This window comes from Micropterus dolomieu, linkage group LG11 (assembly GCF_021292245.1).
Source record: "Micropterus dolomieu isolate WLL.071019.BEF.003 ecotype Adirondacks linkage group LG11, ASM2129224v1, whole genome shotgun sequence".
In the NCBI taxonomy this organism is placed as follows: Eukaryota; Metazoa; Chordata; class Actinopteri; order Centrarchiformes; family Centrarchidae; genus Micropterus; species Micropterus dolomieu.
Genome location: NC_060160.1, coordinates 10,877,501 through 10,896,875, shown reverse-complemented (window position 1 = coordinate 10,896,875; position 19,375 = coordinate 10,877,501). Strand labels below are relative to the sequence as shown.

Genomic DNA, 19,375 nt, shown 5'->3' with positions numbered 1-19,375 from the left:
GTGCCTTGCCACAATTCTGTCTCTGAGCTCTTCAGGCAGTTCCTTTGACCTCATGATTCTCATTTGCTCTGACATGCACTGTGAGCTGTAAGGTCTTATATAGACAGGTGTGTGGCTTTCCTAATCAAGTCCAATCAGTATAATCAAACACAGCTGGACTCAAATGAAGGTGTAGAACCATCTCAAGGATGATCAGAAGAAATAGACAGCACCTGAGTTAAATATGAGTGTCACGGCAAAGGGTCTGAATACTTATGACCATGTGATATTTCAGTTTTTCTTTTTTAATAAATTTGCAAAAATTTCTACATTTCTGTTTTTTTCTGTCAAGATGGGGTGCTGAGTGTACATTACTGAGAAATAAAATGAACTTTTTTGATTTTTGGAAAATGGCTGCAATGAAACAAAGAGTGAAAAATTTAAAGGGGTCTGAATACTTTCCGTACCCACTGTATATTGTTGTTACCTTTTTAATTTTGCGATACTCTTGAAGAATTTTATTATGAACCGTCTGCAAGACAGAAAAACAGAAATCGGAATTAGCCAGTACAGGGAGACATCTGTAATTTCAAGTTTTTAAATTTTTCTTAATGTGGTAAAAGGAAAATATGCCTATTTTTATGCAACATTACTAATAACATGAATGTGATTGAAAACAAAACAACAAAATAGCAAATCATAACTCATCCATAGAAATATTTCTAACTACTTTAACTCTGCTTTTAACCCTGCTGTGTAAAACATGAAAATACAATGAATCTTGACTGAGTAGCAGGAGGAACTGAATGTGGAAATCTACACTGCTGGCTCCCTGTAGTCGAGTCAAGGTTCAGCTAATGGTCTCAAACATAGACTGCTTTTAAAGTTAGACAACACGTCTCCACTTCCTCCCACTGCACAAAAATGAAGCCAAAATACCACAGATGTGCACTATCATCTTGCGCCACCAGGGGGCGATCAAGATTATTGACAGTGAACGTAAGCATAATTTATTTTATTTTAAAATTTTTTTAAACAAGAAAACTCCACAGGGGTCCTTTAATGTTGTCTCAGTGGACCATTACTGACATACTGATGACTGATGACATTGATGACCATATGCTAATTTTTGCATGCCATCATTTACACAGTAAGAATTATAGCCTATGAAGCACAATTAAATGTTTTTCAGAATAAACTGCAAAAATCTTTATCTTCTTCTAAACAATTATTGTGTAAACATATGGCTTTATGTGCTCGCTGTGACGCAACATCAGAGCTTCAAGTGGGCAAATTGTAGCTCTGCAGCTAACGATGATTTTAGTACTTGGAAGTTTCTACAGATTATTTCATCGATGCTGGTGTTACTTTCCTCAGACGAAACTAAATGAAATATGTTCGTCAACGACCTTTTTTTCCCCTGAAAAAAATGAGACAATGATGAGACAGTGACAAGGTCCATAAACACTGACTGTGACTATATTAACATACGATATTGTTGAAAAAAAATGACGAGAATAAAATGTAATTCATAAAATAAAAACGTTAATAAAATCTCTTTTTTGTCAGTATAATGTGGAGACAAAATATTACAGGTCATATTTTCTCCCTCTAAATTTTCACTTGAACAGAACTTGAACTTGTAGAGGATGCGAACTGCGGAGGATGATGAACACAACATACTAGGGAGTAGGAGGCGCTTAGATATCTGGTCATTTCAAATACAGTGAGGCGGACAAAAAAAAGTGCCTAATTATATAGGACTGCGAGCAATATGGTTTTAAGATTTCTGGAAAAACACTACGAACTTGAAGCGGCATATTAATGCACCTAGGAATTGAGATCAGTTAATGTCTCCTTTGAAATAAAAATGAGAACAAAACTATACTTATGAGTTAGAAAACATTAAAATGATGGTTAATGACTAAAACTAGACCCAATTCTGACTTTCTTTTGACTAAAATCAGACTAAAATACCCAGACTTTTAGTCAACTAAAACTTCATTAAAAAAGACAAAATTTTAAAAAGGCTGACAAAATTAACACTAATCGATGCATCGCTTGAAATAATCCCATACTTTGGACACTTTCTTCTTTGTCCCTGGCTATTTTCTCTCTCTTCCTCCACTTTGCAAACAGCGCCATGATAATCTTATCGTGTTCACACTGTAAGCGCGAAGTGCGATATAAGAAATGAAAAAGTGTGTTATAAAGTTATATGGATTAAACTAAGCATTGATGCAAGGAAATTGCGTCAATGCTTAGTAGTAATCAAATTCATCGATGAATCGTTTCAGCCCTAGCAAACAGTAAGACAGAAATCAGTGGCTTCATTTATATTTTTGTAAATTTAAGAACATGTTAAGCACAGGGATGGCATTGAGGAAAGTGTGTATGCACAGAGCTGCAAACTTCGTATGGACATTTTGACACCTCCACCTCCAAGATTGCAGAGAATAATGTTGCTCTAAACTTGTGATTTTATGCGGAGTCTCTCTTTAAAAGCACTCTATGATTTAAGTAATTTGACAGCAGTGATGAAGTTAAGTGCTCACCTTGTATTTATGTGATTCATGGTGTAACCGTTTCAGCTGTGTGTCCAGCTCCATGAACTGCCTGGTCACGCTGTCAATACGAGCATGTAAATCTCTGTACTCGCTGTACTCCCTGTTAAAGTCCAGCTTGTAGCTCTGTCTCTGGTCATGACTGTGGATCCCTGTATACGTCCTGTGCAGAGAACAGAAAAAGGGACACTATGAGCAGATCTGTAAGTACAGAATAATGTGTTAACAACCTCAGGTTTTGTATTGCAAAAAGTGTAATTTCTTAATCCCCCCCCCCCACCACTTTATTAATGCATTAGAGTAATAATTACACTTGGATGCATTTTGTGTCAAAGTAATAAAAGGTTTACTTACGATAGATAGTCTTCTGTGTCATTGTCCGTTTGAAGCACATTAGAGTCAAACAAAATTTCACTTGGCTCTGAAAGAAAGAACAATGTCAAACAATTTAAAAATACTGAAAAAATTGACAAGTCACAGCCCTCACCTGTGCAGTCCAGGGAGACTTTATTGTTTGGATCTTCTGAACTGCAATCTTTTCTCCTTTCTTTCCTGTCTCTCCACCCATCCTTCTCCTTGACAAACAAAACAAAAATACATCTCGATAACCAATGCATCGCACAAAATGGGAAAACCATATACTAAATTTAAAAAAGTAGTTTCTTCACCTGATCTCTGTGTTTGTTCTTTTTCCTTTTAATTGTGTGTCTGCTCAGGTCAGACGCTGTCAGCGGGTAGGGAGGGCGATCCGAGATAGATTGATGGTGGTCTGCTGGGCCTTCTGGCTCCTCTTGAGCACAGGGACTTGGTTCCATCCTCTTGGCCGCTTCTGCTTCCCGCTGACAGACTGCTGACAGGGAGTCAAAAAGCCTTCGAGGATCGACCGAGTCCCTTTGCCCATCAGTCGCTTCTGTGGTGTCTCTATGAGCCGCATGTTCGGACGGCCTCAGTCTTGACTTGTCACTGGCTGTTTTACTCGACAAGTGGGATATCCTGGGCTTCTTACTCGCCAGAGGGTCAGTATATTCCTCTGGCAGGGAAGGTTTTGGACGGTGTGCTGGGGAGGAGTTGGGGGTCTCTCGCAGTGGACTGACCTGGGCCTCGGGGATGGTGAGGAGGTTCTGTTGTGGCTGGAACAGTCTCCTGCACAGTAATATGAAGGTGAGCTATAAACCGGCAATTCTACAAAATCTGCATTCTGTTTTGCACATAGTTTTTTAAAATGTGCTTAGGGTCTACCATTTGTAACTGATTGCAGTTCAACATGCTGACGTGGGCAATATACAGGCAAGAAAAGCGACCTACATTTGTGTCATGGCTGTGGGTAATCGGTTAACAAGTGTTACATGTAAAATCTCAAGAAGAACCCACAAAGTAGACAGCATCAATAGTGTGTTTAAACTGTTGTACCTTTTTTTGCACATAGGTGGCAACTTTGATGTGTCTACATCATCTGTAAGTCTGAACTGCTGCTTTGCCTTGCTGTTACTTTCATTTCCTACAGGTGATGCAGGTTTTGCTTGTGCAAAACTGGCCTTACGATCAGAGTGTTTTAAAAGCACAAAAGAAATGCAGGCATTGGCAACACCTCCTGTATGGCTGCTGTCACAGGGAGATGCTTCCCTTCTCTGAATGTCTTTGGCAGGTGCGTGCTCACATGTAAAATGGCGATAAGCCCGATTACCCGTAGCCAGGAATTTCTTCTCCAGGATGAAATTTGGCAAACAATAGTAAACTAGGTTTCATGATGTTTCAGGAAATCAACGTGACCAAGCTAACCCAGTAACAATGTACCTATGTAACCTAGTTACCTAACCCAGCTACTTATGCCCTGTCTACACAAACATGAGTATTTTCTAAACCTTGACTTTTTCTACACGGTTTAGCAGTTTGTCCACACGGAAACGTGTCACTGAAACCGGACAGTTTTGAAAACCCCTGCCAGGATGAGGATTTTAACAAACGCCAGTTGCAGTGTTGTCGTGTAGACAGTAAAACCAGAGTTTTTGCCTTACTGTGAGAGACAGAGTTCTGTTATTGATGTCAGATTGTGTGCCACTGCCTGCTTCGTTTACAATTGCCAACATGGCTTTACGGTTAGGGTCATATCGACGCTTGGTGGTTTGGCAAGCTCTTTACAGCGCTTGATAGCGTGTTTTTGCATTTTCATGTACACAGAATGTGAAGATTTAACAGCTCATTTTCAGACATTTTCGTATTAGCAGGTACATGGTGGCAAGTATCTCGTCAATGTTACCTGACAAGGATTCGCTTAAGAAGCTGCTGGTCTCCTGAGGTGTAGCCTGGCCAGTCTTTCTGCAACTCCTTATACAGACCGTCCTTTAGAACAAATGTGTTGTCTCTACTATTGAGCTGGCCAACCTGCATCCAAATACCCACAGACACAAAATTAAAAGCAGGTGAGAAAAGACTCATCTTCAGTGCTCAGAGTTTAAATTGACCTCATTTCATTATTTCATGTTCTCCATCTGTTTAATTGTTTTCAGGGTGACAGTGTTTCATCCCCTCAAAGCGTCTAAACATCCTGCTAGTATAATGTGTAACAAGACCTGTGTTTATCTGGCTAAAGAAGCGAATGAATTACCTCCATCAGTACAGAGTCCAGCATGTCTTTGTCTCCTGCTTTCAGCCCATCTTTCTGCAGCCTCAAGATCAGCTCTGGCCTCTTGTATGGCCTCAGAGCCAGCAGGTGTGTCACTCTCTCCCTGAGCGGCCTCTCCTGCACGTCACTCACGCCCTTCCTGTTTGGAGCGCAGGCTCCCTTCTTCTCCTTGGACACGCCAACTGCCCGCTTGACGTTGCCGAGGAGAGAGTAGGACGATTGTCGGGGCTTGGTCAGGCTGGCCAGCGCGGGGGCCGGAGCTCGCACTGTTACCTTCTTGCCTGCCAGGGAGAAGGAAATCTCACATCAAAAGCAGCACTTAAAAAAAGCATATTAAACAAATACATCGTCAAAAGAAATCTTGTGAGGTTCACAGGAGCCTGGTGGAAGGATCATCAAAGATAAGTTACCTAGCGCTGTAGTTTGTGTCTTTTTATTCTCAAGAATTAAAAGAAAGTGACTAGGTCAGAACTGGGAAGGTCCAACTTCCCACAACACTGCTTAAAAGAAAATAGTGCTGACTCCAGAGTAAGTGGACTTGGTGGATTACCATGTGTTTCCTGTGGCAAAATTGTGAATAAAAAAGAGAAAAGACCTCATTTGACCTCTTGAGAAACCCACATTCAAGCTACAAAGACGCACACATGCCTCAGTGTGCAAAAGCTGCTATCTAATTTAGGAAATAACCACACTGTTGCACAAGCCTGTAGTGAGTGAGGAAGTGTTTTTTTGTACAGGTTTCCTCTGAACTGACAGTGTGTGCGCATTCTCTCGAAACAAGATGACGATTGCTAAAATATCTGTTTAGAGAGAAGTGGTTTGATGGCTAGAAGTAGAAAGTGGAGCGGTACACAAAAAAAGCTAAATCACTGGTTTAAACATGTGTATGGATATTTTGGTGAGCATGTTGTCTGTATATTCTGCAAATATCTCTGTGGAGATTAGGTATCCTTTTAAACCACTACATTGTATACAATAATAATATATACAGTACTGTATGTGCGTGTACTGTAAACAGAGAAAAGGACAAAAACCTGCAGGAGAAGAGACTGGCTGCTACTGTGCCACTGGTTACCACCAAGCTGCAACCTCTGGGGCTGAAAAATGGGGTAAATTTTATCTTTTAATTAAAATTTAATCTTACCTATTTAAATAATATCAAGGCTTAAAGTTATGCATACCATAAAAAAATAAATGTTAGCAGAGACAGTAAGCAATGGACTTCACACGACAGTATTCACAACTTGGATATATTTTTATGAAAAGCCGTTTTGATTCTTTTGATCTGACCCTTACAGGCTAAAGGAATATAAACGATTGAGCAATGGACAGATTCGGACATTACGGCCTCTTCAAAGGTTGTGAGTAGGACTGATTTGGGAAAAAAAATTGTAATTGCGATTCGCGTTTTTTTTCCTTTTTAAGTTTAGCTTAAGTTCAATATTCACTGCCAGTCTATATTTGACGGAAGCCGCGTCAAGCAGCACAGAGCAGATAAACCGGGCAGGAAGTCAGACACAGAACGGCATAGAGAATCTGGTCGATTTACAAAATAAAATACCCTGTAGTTGAAGCACACAAAATTACTAATTAACAACACGTCAACAACGTAGGGCAGGCTACACGCTGTCGCCGTAACAGTAGGCGTATGGCAAAGATGACAACGGAATAAATTTGTACCGCAAGACTGTTTAAACGGGTCAGATGCGCTCTATAATTAACCTGCATTTTAATTGCCATCTTCACGATTAGCTAATTGCGTTCTTTCAAATAGTAATTTTGATTTGAAATCATTAATTCTTCAGCCCTAGTTGTGAGTCGGTATTTTTTCCCCTATCATGTTGTTTTCCATAAAATGAACTTAACGGTTGAATTGTGGAGAATCTAACTGATCTAACAATATGTAGCATGTATATACTGACATAAGTTTAAACATTTATATTTGTATTTGCAATCTAAGTAGCTTACAGCTAGCTAAAACGGGTGACCCGGCGGGCTTTAAGAGGTTTTATGCATCCAGAGAACTCTTGTAAGCCGGGAGTGAGGTGAGTTAGGTGCACCACACACACACACACCCACACACACCCCCCCCCCCCCTTCATAATTGCTCTTCAGAAACCTATGGGTGACGTCACAGACACTACATCCATGTTTTATACAGTCTATAGTTACCACAAATGTTACTATAGCAATCAACGCAATGTGACTGTTTTTGTTATTTTATTATCAGCATAGTACAAATGTGTCTTCAGGCCAGTCTTACTCCTTAGCTGACGTTATCTCTTATATAACACTGGGCACATGCGAGTGTTTTCTGCGTTTCATACCCTGGTAGCGCCCCCCATGTTTGATGACAATGGCCCCTCGGCTGCGTGTCTCCTCCTCAGCTTGGGCCATGCTCTGACGAGCCTTATCGTACGAGTCATCCGTAGCGTTGACTGTCATCTTCTTCTGAATCACCCCGAGACATGACAGCTCCTCTGCAGCACTGAGAGTGGGAAGAGGAGGGAGGACAGCGGGTAAAGACAGTGATCTGACAGAGCTTTCAGGACTCCTGCTACAGGTTAGCCATTTCAAATGAAACATCGTTTGAGTTCGTAGCTGCATGATTGACGCTTGTGTTTTGGTAGTGTTCAGTGGGATGTATGTTTGTATCAGTTAGACTACTTCACTACCAAATACACCACACATATCTGTAGTTTAATACTATTTTTCCCATGCGTTTTCAAAAATGGCTTTTGGATTTGTGTCGGGGCTCCAATGGCAGATTTGATGAATAATTCCTCAACTTTTCACAACTCCTGGCAGTTATTAGATTCACTTCTCTACATTTTCCAGACTTCCCAAGAACTGTGCAGTAAGGAACCCTGGGCTTTCTCTGGCATTTAAAAAGAGATGTTACCAGCAGGGTGATTTTCACACAGCAGTAGGGGAGAGGAGACATTTTAAACTGCAATTTACTGAAGTTTGTTCAGAAGCTTTGCTGATTCTATACATAGAATTGCTGTTTGCACCTTTCCATCTGAACAACCCTTTCTTCAAATTTAACTGTCACCGCTTTAATGTAACAAAATTTATTTATATTCAGTGTCAACTAGTTATGTGTTTTCTATGTTTTGTTGTGTTTTACCGAGTGCTGAGCTGTTGGACGCAGTCAAAGCTTCCATGCGGATTGTCACGGGCGACGTTTGTCACGCCAAAGGTGAATACCCTCAATTCATCTCTTTTCTCTGAGCATGGGACAGTGATTCTCTGTGGCATGAAGGAGACAGATGCACACAAAAAATAATTAGATTTTACACCTTTCAGCTCTTAATGCATGAGATGAAATTATTGAACCAGTTCTTCTTACCCCTTGGTTCCCATTAAAACAGATGGTGGGATGGGAAGGCCAACCCTGGAGAAAAAGACAAATAATGTGAGTTGATTGTGTCTTGGAGTCTCGCACACGCACACGCACACGCTCACACACACACACACACAATATTCTGTGTCTGATTGAGTGCTATGTCTTCCATCTTTGTGGTGTCACTACCACTTTCACCAACACATTTCCTCTACCGTTTGTAGGCTGGTTCTTATGGGTGTACACTTGTTAGTACTAGCGATGCTCCAAATTTTTCTCTCCCGATACCAATTCTTACACCTCAACTCAGGTTCTCAGCCAATACAGAATACCAATGCTATCTTTTTCCCCAGATGTAAATCTTTATTTCTCACTGATCAGCGTGGGACTACAAACTGAGTTGACTGAACTGTGAGCAAAAACTCCCTTTGTGGCTCCAGAGGGAGCTGCATGAGATGATAAATTGCATCAACTGAGTCAGTGTCGGTTGGGGCTGAAGACTCGTTTGAAAACAAAAGAAGAAAAAATCTGTGGAGTTAGAAAGAAGACCTCTGCAGCCGGCTCCTCATCTCTGCTTGAAGCTAGAGGCTACGTTAGCCACTACTAGCGTAACACACCAGAATCTCTGACTGTGATCGAGTTGCATTGAGGGTAAAGTAGGTGGCATGTTTAAATTAAATAAATAAACAAATAAATGGACAGAGGAAGGATGCATGGAATGAAAAAAGATGGCATCTCTGGTTCCACCGCATCATTTTTCTGATGCTTCTTTTTTAAAACTATCATTTGTGCGACAGTGTTGTAGGATTGCAAAGCTAAATTGGTGGAGTACTGTATCTACTGTGGATTGCTCATGTCATGATCAGCATCATAATGTGAGGGTCCTCCCTTGTACCCTCTGGCATACATGTACACTTGTGGATGACAAGCCCTTTAAATAAATTAAACTTGATTTTTAAGGGGGCATCGACATTACGACCTGCTGTTCAAATACAGCAGCTTGTCACATGAGAGAATACAACGAACACAGTGAAACAGCCAGTCACCTCTCATAGCGGTCAATTAGACACCTGGACAGAAACTGTGATGACTAGAATGTAAGTGACCTTTTCACGGAGAGTCTGTTGATCAGAGCAGAGAGTGAGGTGGCGGCCTGTACACCATTTTTGTGTCTGTTGTCTCGGTCTCTGTGATCAGGCCAAGTGGGTTATGTATAGCCACACTTCAAACTAAATAAGGAAACAAGGTATGTGCAAAAGCCCGACCGATAAGGGATATTTAAGACAGATACCCATTTTGATATGAGGATTTTAAAATCCAATATTTCGATATATCGACAGATAGTCTTTTTTCGTTTCTTCTTTTCAGAAACACATATCATGAATAAAGATTATCCCTAACATTTCGTATGTGTAGTTATGAGACCTCACTAAGATAACGTAACATAATTCAGTTTAAAAATAAACTTTTACTGTTGTAATAAATAGTACTTTGAACAAAAGTACAGCTAATGATGTCAGCTAAATGCTGTGTTTTGTGGCAGATTTGTAGCATTCCAAACATGTGCACTGCCAGTTGGGCTGCAACTAACGATTACTTTCAATGCCGATTCTTCTGTTGATTATTTTCTTGATTCATTGATTAGTTGTTTAGTCTATAAAGTGTCAGAAAATTATCAAAAATGTCAATCACCGTTTCCCAAAGCCCAAGAAGACGTCCTCAAATGTTTTGTTTAATCCACAACCCAGAACATATTTCCTATGTATTACTCATAGGAGTAATGAAACCAGAAAAAAAATTTACATTTAGGAAGCTGGAATCAGATAACGTTTTTTAAAAAATGACTCAAATCGATTAATAGATTAGCAAAATAGTGGGCGATTAATTTAATAATAGGCAACTAATCGATTATTCTAGTGGTTGCAGTTCTAGTTGCCAAAAGGGAAGTTTCAGAGTGCCATCTAGTGGACAAATTATGCTACAACAACACTCATTACATTATACCAGGATCCGTCTTTCCATTTCTTTTTTAACTGTCACCAATCGGCTGTTACAAACATAAATACCTATTTATCTGCAATTACCTTATATTGGCATGCCAATTTATTGGTCCGGCTCTAGCGTGTGCACAGCAACAGTAGTGTGTCCATGTTAGACTCAACTCTGTGTTAGGTGTTTTCCCCTCCTTCCTGTCTATCTCATCTTGACAGCTTTGTACTAAAACTAGAGGGGTGACAGGAGCAGTGTGGTTTTCACCTTTCATCAGAAACTGGGTGTCATTTTCTTCATTAGAGGAGTTTCCTAACCGTGTTAGGGCTACAAGGAATTACTGAATTGAGGAAGTGTGCATGACTGTTCTCTACTCAGACTTCCTGCAGTGCCTGATTCATCTGTGAATAACTGGGTCAAATGTTTGATTTTGAATCTGTCCATCTGTCACCCTGAAGCAATACTGTGGACAATAAACCGGCTGCCACTCTATTCATGCATACCAAAACCAATAAATTAAAGTACTCCACCTTTCAAATACAATCCAGAAATAACCTCCTATAACTAGCCCCTGTACCCCACAGCCTGTTTCCATTCTTCTCTCCTCGACTCAAACACTGATTAACATTCATAATACTTGCCAGCAGCTTGTAACGACTTGGCCAGCAGCTTGTTACAGCATCATCACACAGGGAAGCGTTTCCGCATTGCATTATGCAACATGTATTTATATTTCATGTAAGACAACAACCGAGGGAGACACTGGTGAACTTAATCACAAATCACAAACTCGCTTTCCTCGCCTTTTCTTATCGCTTACTCTTTAAGTGAGAGGCCCCTTGACGAAGTGGTCCAACAAAAGCAACGGTTACTGTACGTTTTTGATCATTATTCGAGGAGAAACTGATTAAAAATAACCCACCTTGCCGTTTTGAAAGGAGCCAATGGCTCTTGCCGCGCTGTCAGTGAGTTTAACATGAAGAACAGAGATGTTACCACCGCCGCTCAGGTTACCGCTGCACAGTCCGTAACACTGGTTCTCCTTTAGCGCCGACATCCTGCCGCAAATCCCACCGTGCCAGGTTTATTCCGGGCCGAACAAATCCTACATAAACAAACACACATTGACGAGATGCTCCACAGAGAGGCTACACGGTTCCGTATGGCTGCTCCTTCGCCGCGCGCTATTCTGGAGTAGATCGCATTACGTCATGACGGCTGAACTCAGAAGACATTTTATTGGCTAGGAGACATAGATAGACCCTTACGTAGGGCTTACGTAACCACTTGTACTTTTTTTCTGCCCCCCGGTCCCCATGCTCACAGTAACGTTATGCTAATTTTCTTTTTTTCGCACAGAGGAAATTTCTCTCGTAACGTTAGTGAGTGATTTTAGTGGTTTTTAGGTTTCTTACCGGAGGCTTTCTGAAGTAATACAACTAGCAGTTAGATTTCTCTCGCTGAGTAATATTTTCATCCAGGGTTAGCCAGGATTTTAATACTGAAGTCGACATGAATAGCCAAAGTGCATCCCTCAAACAAAAAAAGCTCTACATTTCTTTATTTACATTTTTTTCAAGAATTAAACAACTTACGCAGTGGTGGAAGACTATTCAGATATTTTACTTAAGTAAAAAATAACAATACCACAGTATAAATACTCTGTAAAAAAGTGAAAACATCAAAATATACTACTTAAAGTACCAAAAGTAAAAGTACTCCCTGCAGAATAATATACGCTAAATATCTAACTGGATCATAATTTTTATGCACTTAAGTGTTGCAATAATGTTAAAGATGGGGATAAGTTTAACTACTTTATACACTGCTGGGTAGCTTATTTAGCCTCTCTATAATATTTCATCATGCTCAACTATGGTCATGGTGTGGGTCTCTAAAAGTTAAGACAGCTGCAGTTTATTCAGAACGGTGCTGCTGTCACTCACACCAGGAAAGTGGAGCATCATTCCAGTTCTCAGATCTTTGCACTGTCTTCCTGTTAGTTTATAAAGCAGTAAATGGTTTAGGGCCAGAATACATTTCTGAAATCCTATGTTATGAAGCAGCGTTCGGTTTTTATGTAGCCCACATATCTGGAGAAAACTACAAAAACTCTCAGTTCTTTTAAATTGAGCTTTAAAACTCTTCTGTTTGCTCCGGCCTTTCACTGAATTAAATTTGGGATCCATTAATTCATGTCTACCATTGCACTATAACTGCACTGTTTCTATTTCCCTGTTTATTTTGAAAGTATTACATTTCAGATTATTCATTTTATCTTCTATTATTCTACTATAATCTTTTTATATTGCTTTGTATTTCTCTTATCTTTATCTTAATGCCTTTTTATGTTATGTACAACTTTGAATTGCCATGTCAAATAAACATATTGTTGTGCAGTAATGAAATCTGCCTCACCACACAGTTAAAATGTAATATTTACAATAATCTATGCAGACTTGAAGTCCACTGTGGTGTTTTAAACAACATGAGCACATTTCAAATTTGGAAATAAATGTAAAACAATGGCTGTCTGGAACTGTGAGATTCTACAAAAACAACCGACATTCAAAAATAGTCAGCAAAAATGTTGAATATGTGTCATTTGTGCTGCAGCTAAGGAGCTAAAATATGCAAACACAGTCCTTTAATGGTCACTGTAAATTAATTGCTAAACCATTCTACCTTCATTGTGCCAGAATCCAATCTGCATTTACTGTGATCCTAATCGCTTTCGTCACATTGCTTTTTTAATTTGGTTAATTTGAATTGGGGTTTGGAAAGCCCCACTGGTTACCTCTGAGACTGGTCTCTCTCTGGTCAGGTGTATTAGCCTCAGCAAAGATTCATCTGACTCTGTTCTGCTTTTGGTTCTTGGTATGGTGACAGTCTTTCGATCTAAATCTAAAGTGGTTCTAAAAAGTGGATCCTGTGGATGTTAATTATTATTTATGAATTCTGAATGAATTCTAATTAATTGTAGGTGTTGTTATTTGGCTGTAGAGGTTACTGCAACAGAATTTGGCTTATGAGGCTCAGTTGGGTGTTTTTCCTCACACGCTGTTGCTAGGATTACTGAATAGACCCTGTACATCTCATATTGATGTTATAAAAGCTCTTCAGTATGACCTCATGGTTAAATATTGTTGGAAAGTCCGTTGTAATAACTAACAGAGGTGGAAAGAGGAAGGCAGAGCACTACTTTACTGAACTGTTTTAATAGAATCAAAAGTACTGGTATAAAACGCATCCTTAAAAATCTGATTATTTACAGTGCAGTTAGAGTTTAAGTTACTGATTTAGTTTTTGAAAACATTGTGGGTTGTGTTCTTTTCCGTGCAAGACCACTTACAATTTGAAAAAGTGAGACACTATGATGCAAATGACTCAGTCTCTGATGAGACTGTACACAGATAAATATATAAGAGCACCACATCTGTAAACACATACTCAACTACTGAAAAATCCATTGAAAAATCCAAGTACTCTCTTAAAAGCTACAGAATTACAACATACACAAGGGGGCATCGTCATTGTTTAATGCCCATTCATGACATGTTTGTACGTTAAGGATGTAGGAACAATGAGATTAATATGCTATCCTGCTGCTTATGCTCGCTGCTAATTTTATTAGCTCCAACTAATTGCTGTTTGACTTAATTGCACGTCTGGCGTTTGAGGATAACTGAAGTGTTTTCCTGGTCTCAGATTGGCTCGGAGCCAATCTCCCTCCCTCTCTGCCCTTTTGAAATCATTTAAGTCAGATTTGATTATTTAACAGAACAGTTGCTCAGTGCTTTGTAGAGAACAAACGACTTAAAAACAGACATACAAAAGACAGAACAAGCGCATCACACACTTTTAGATCAAAATGAGCTGCTGTGCGTGCATGTGCGTGTCTGTGCATTTGAAATTCATAGTATGTGTGTGTGTGTCACATCTGTCTCCCTCTGGCCGTGTTTGAACGCAGGCAGTGGTCACAAGGCAGATGAGAACTGTTCAAAGCTAACTCATATCAAAGGGCCTGTGGGTCTTTGTAGTGCAGTGTCTAAAACAGGTGACATTTTGGGCTCAAAACCGTTACAACTTTGAACGCCCGCTCTGGCCCGAACCTCCCCTAAACCCAGCGGGTGTGGACGGGACAGATCAGGACAGAGGGGAGACAGAGACAGAGGGAGTAGATGAAAGTTATTATCCCCTCACTTTGTGGTTTACATATTTGCTGCAGGCCAGCTACATGAGGACGCTTCATCCAAAAGCTAAACCTTTTAAAGAACATTAGGAGATTAAATACTGGAATAAAAGTGCTTGTTTTTCTTTACAACACATCTGAATAAACTCAAGATGGCTGCCTTCTTATTTGTAGAAGAGGAATAGGTAAATATGCACTCCAGAGGGAATGTCAAGGTGAGTTTAATGTTTACTATGTGTAGTGTCGTTGTGTGTCCATCCATAGATGACCCATTTTTTAAGCATGTGTAATAACATAAGCAGCCTTTAATTTATATATTTCTATACTGACTCACAATAAATTATGTGTCCAGTTTTGTCTTTGTCTTAACATTTTATCAAAGAAAACAGACAGATAAGGACTAGTTAGACTTATATATATGCTTTCATATAATGTATTTTGGTTGTGGATTGTTTTGCCCTTGAGGGAAAATTTGGCTTTATGAGCAATAATCTCAAAAGTGAAATTGCCTCGTTGAAAAATTTGGACATAAATGATGGTAAAATGTCCAGGGCAGGCTGTTAGAAAATTTTAACATAGCAATTGTTTATAAATAAAGGTATAGTTTGACTTTCCATTTCCCTCCAGTCCATGGGGGACCCCCTGTCAGACTGCAGCCCTCTCATCAGCGCAGCATCCATGGGTAAGCTTCGCCTGGTCCGCCTGCTGGTGGAAGGCGGGGCTCAGGTCAATGGGCACAACCCAGGAGGAGAGACCGCTCTCCTGGCTGCCTGTAAGGCCCTGAGAGGGGAGCCAACTGGGCCCGAGACGGTGAAACTCCTCACATATCTGCTCCAGAACAAGGTCCGTCTGTAGTGAGTAATATTTCCCATTTCAACTTAGTGTGCTTAAATGCAAATGCAAGTTTTCACAGACTAAAGCTCAACAGTATATTGATTTAGATGAATTTCTAATGCATAATAAATGTGTACCTGCAGTAAGGGATGTATACAGCACTTTTAATGCATAGTAAAAAGGTTTCTGATGTTTCCGGCTCTGCTTGTGTCCTCTGTCCACCTACCAAAGTGTAACATTTTGGTGTTGTGGAACACGACACACTGTTCTCTGAGGCAAGATAATTATCGATTGCATGGAGGACTGTGCATTAGTATCTTAAAGTGTATTCTCCCCTGAGAGACGGAACACAATATTGTAACTTTAACCAGCAAAAGTATCTAAACACACAAGTGAGCTCTAAGACTGACAACTAATTCACACTGGGCCATAAGGCTTCTATCAGTTGTCCTCCTCTGTACCGATCAGGCAGACCCAAATGCACAGGACCGGGCTGGACGCACTGCCCTTATGTACGCCTGTATGGAGCGGGCAGGAGCTCAGGTGGCATCCACCCTGGTGGCTGCAGGAGCCGAACCCTGCATGGAGGACTACTCTGGAGCCTCAGCACTGGTTTATGCCATCAATGCACAGCACCAGCCGACACTGAAGGTCAGTTAGGAGTGTAAAAGAATGGAGAATACATTTGATGGATGGAGGAGATGGAGAGAAAAAGGAAGAAGGGAGGTGATATAAGGTGGTTATCAGTCTCTATCTAGCAGTGGTGAACAAGGGGCTTAGTCGTCAGGTCCTTTACTTAAGGTAAAAATACTCTACTACAAGCTAGTGCTTTAGTGTAGAACATATATGTAAGGATTATAAGGATCATCATCAGTGTGTTAGGAGTGCTGTAATGTTGGGGCACGTTAAGGAGCTTATGATAACTAATTTATATACGTTTGGGTACTTTAATCTATAACAATCATCATAGTTTATAAATTGATCATAGGTTTTGTATGTAAAAAGAAAAAGTACAATATCTCCCTCTGAAATGTATTGGAGAAAAATATAAAGTAGCCTAAAATGGAAATACTCAACTAAAGTACCTCAATTTCTTAAAACTATGGCTTTCAGAGTTAAGAGTTAGTGCCTTGTGATGTTTTAAAAGCTTTTCCTCAATACAGAGATGGAGGAAACATTGAATCTTTTAAAATGATCATTATGAAAATGTGTAGGCACTGAATATCACTCCTATAAACTTCAGTATCGGACACCATCAAAGCCCCAAATTGGTCAAATCCAATCAATACCTCACCGGCACTGTGTACTTCAGGTGTTGATGGATGCCTGCCGGGCCAGGGGTCGTGACATCATCATCATCTCCACGGAGATGGGCGTGAATGGAGGCCCAGTGACCAGGCGTTATCTGAATGTTCCTCCATCTCCTGACACCTCACCAGTGTCCTGCATGTCCCCGTCCGACATTGTCCTCAAGACGGGTTCCCCGAACTCTCCTGAGGGAGAAAACGTTTTCAACTTCAGAGGAACTAGTAAGTGGTGTTGATGTTGAATTGCAGAATAACCCTTTGTATTTGTAGCCTTTTATAAATACTTTTGATTTTGCCTTTATATACCACATTAAAACATGTTTGCTTAACCAAGTATATTAAAGGGTGTAAATGTAAGGTTAGTGAAAGTGCGACTTTAAAATAACACTACAAAGAGACCAAATTTGTTGTTATTCGAGGTGTTCCCTATAGCTGATTCAACATTACAATTAATCATAATTATTTTAAAGCTGTGAGCAGCTCCTCCATTTCATTTGTGCATCGCCCACATCAACAGCACTCTTACAAATTAGGGGCTTTTATTGCAGCCTAATAATGAATTTTTAAGGCGTGAACTTAGTACGTAGCATCAAATCCTTTTTAATTATAGGGCTCACAGATTTGGCTCAAACAGCTTTACTATTACTGTATGGCATATGACCCCATATGTGTAATTTTCACTTATTGTCTGTGTCTTATTGACTTCCGTCAGGCAAAAGAGGAAGTAGCAGCAGCAGCAGCAGCAGACATCCCTCCTGTGAGCTGAGTCCGTTGAGCCAGTGTAGCAGTCCACCGCCCAGGCAGAGAATGTTATCTGAGCCGTGGCTGGCCATTCACAACCTGGCCTGTCTGAACCGGGCTTATGAGGAGGGAGTGAGGGAGAGGGGAAACAGAAAGGATTCAAGAGTGGGGAGAGGAGGGAGGGAAGATGAGGAAGGTGAAGATGAGAAGCCAAATTTTCACCAGTCTGAGATGGAAGAGGGGTCGGACAGTGTGGCTCAAAGGAGGGATAACAGATATGGAGGAAAAAATTACAACAGCTTCCACGGAGATGTCCTTCCGAGGGTTTCTCAGTCTGTCCTCTCCCTCACAGAGATGATCTCAGGGAGAAGCACGGTCCCCAAGAGGTGTTTGACGCCCGTATCTTCAACATGGGACAAAATTACTCAAAAAAGTGACCAGCTTCCTGTCCGTCTGTCTCCTTACTCCCAACTCCGCAGGAACACCCTCCCCTCTGTCATGGTGGTTCCTCCTCTGCTTCACCTCCCTCCCTTAGTCAATCAATCAGACTCTCACCTCCAGGTTCCAACCCAGCTTTCACCTTCCAAAAGCAGGAGCATGGTGTTTCTGCCTCACCCACCCAGTTCTCGTCCACCTTCCTCTTCCTCCAGAGCACCCGCAAGACCAGGATTACTCCCTCCGCTGCCGCCCACCTCCTCCCTCACCTCCCTAGTTGCTCCCCATGCCTCCTGCTGCAGTGAGAGGAACAGGAGGTCGCTGCGTCGCCATTCAGTACAGTTTGAACAGATCAGAGGAGGAGAAACCATTTAGGCATATGAGACTGAGCACCTTCATCCCTCCATAATGTGGTTCTGTGACACAAGAAAGAAGTTCAAGCAGCAGCCTGAATATGAGGCAGGAGTCGGGATAACATCGAGATGAATCCTCACTCCTCACACTGCGTAAATAATTTTAAAATCCCTCTATCACTGCAAAATGCAAAGCAAACCAGTAAAATATAAAGAATAAAATGAGATTCAAAAGTGTTTTGCTGTGTTTTTGCCGCTGTGAATTTGGGTCAATATTGCTTAGACAAATTCTGACGTTACAGATGAGACCAGGATCATAAATAGAGCTGAACAGATCAGGCGATTGTTCAGATGATCTACAGAGAATTAATCAAAACATTTGTGTTGAGAAAAATAAATCGATAGTAAATCTGAATATCTTTGGTTTTAGTCTGTTTACACCACGTTAACTCAGCATTTTATTTTGCCATTTTCTGATATTTGATTATTCAATTAGTCATAAAAATAACCTGTAGATTACAGTGGGTACGGAAAGTATTCAGACCCCTTTAAATTTTTCACTCTTTGTTTCATTGCAGCCATTTTCCAAAAATCAAAAAAGTTCATTTTATTTCTCAGTAATGTACACTCAGCACCCCATCTTGACAGAAAAAAACAGAAATGTAGAAATTTTTGCAAATTTATTAAAAAAGAAAAACTGAAATATCACATGGTCATAAGTATTCAGACCCTTTGCCGTGACACTCATATTTAACTCAGGTGCTGTCTATTTCTTCTGATCATCCTTGAGATGGTTCTACACCTTCATTTGAGTCCAGCTGTGTTTGATTATACTGATTGGACTTAATTAGGAAAGCCACACACCTGTCTATATAAGACCTTACAGCTCACAGTGCATGTCAGAGCAAATGAGAATCATGAGGTCAAAGGAACTGCCTGAAGAGCTCAGAGACAGAATTGTGGCAAGGCACAGATCTGGCCAAGGTTACAAAAACATTTCTGCTGCACTTAA

General features: G+C 40.5%; 2 protein-coding genes across 2 annotated transcripts in view; one reads left to right on the top strand and one right to left on the bottom strand.

Annotated features, from left to right (window-relative positions):
* Positions 1–11,711, bottom strand: part of LOC123979394 (otolith matrix protein) — a 13,757-nt gene extending 2,046 nt beyond the window's left edge. The window contains exons 1-11 of the mRNA XM_046063301.1: positions 11,424–11,711; positions 8,519–8,563; positions 8,297–8,418; positions 7,494–7,654; positions 5,149–5,447; positions 4,801–4,925; positions 3,212–3,686; positions 3,031–3,118; positions 2,898–2,964; positions 2,535–2,706; positions 447–511 (exon numbers count right to left, since the gene is read on the bottom strand). Of these exons, the coding sequence (XP_045919257.1) occupies positions 447–511; positions 2,535–2,706; positions 2,898–2,964; positions 3,031–3,118; positions 3,212–3,686; positions 4,801–4,925; positions 5,149–5,447; positions 7,494–7,654; positions 8,297–8,418; positions 8,519–8,563; positions 11,424–11,558 (1,754 nt within the window). The 5' untranslated portion in view covers positions 11,559–11,711. The remainder of the gene's footprint in view (positions 1–446; positions 512–2,534; positions 2,707–2,897; positions 2,965–3,030; positions 3,119–3,211; positions 3,687–4,800; positions 4,926–5,148; positions 5,448–7,493; positions 7,655–8,296; positions 8,419–8,518; positions 8,564–11,423) is intronic.
* Positions 11,712–14,884: 3,173 nt separating this feature from the next.
* LOC123979392 (ankyrin repeat domain-containing protein 34A) lies at positions 14,885–18,385 on the top strand. The gene is made up of 5 exons (XM_046063298.1): positions 14,885–14,908; positions 15,321–15,536; positions 15,996–16,178; positions 16,840–17,056; positions 17,547–18,385. The coding sequence occupies exons 1-5, from the start codon at positions 14,885–14,887 to the stop codon at positions 18,383–18,385; spliced, it is 1,479 nt and encodes a 492-aa protein (XP_045919254.1).
* Positions 18,386–19,375: the final 990 nt, after the last annotated feature.

Coding starts and splice junctions, on each gene's coding strand:
- LOC123979392 (XM_046063298.1), top strand. CDS start 14,885: ATGCACTCCAGAGGGAATGTCAAG. Junction 14,909..15,320: donor ACTCCAGAGGGAATGTCAAG/GTGAGTTTAATG, acceptor ATTTCCCTCCAG/TCCATGGGGGACCCCCTGTC. Junction 17,057..17,546: donor TTTCAACTTCAGAGGAACTA/GTAAGTGGTGTT, acceptor GACTTCCGTCAG/GCAAAAGAGGAAGTAGCAGC.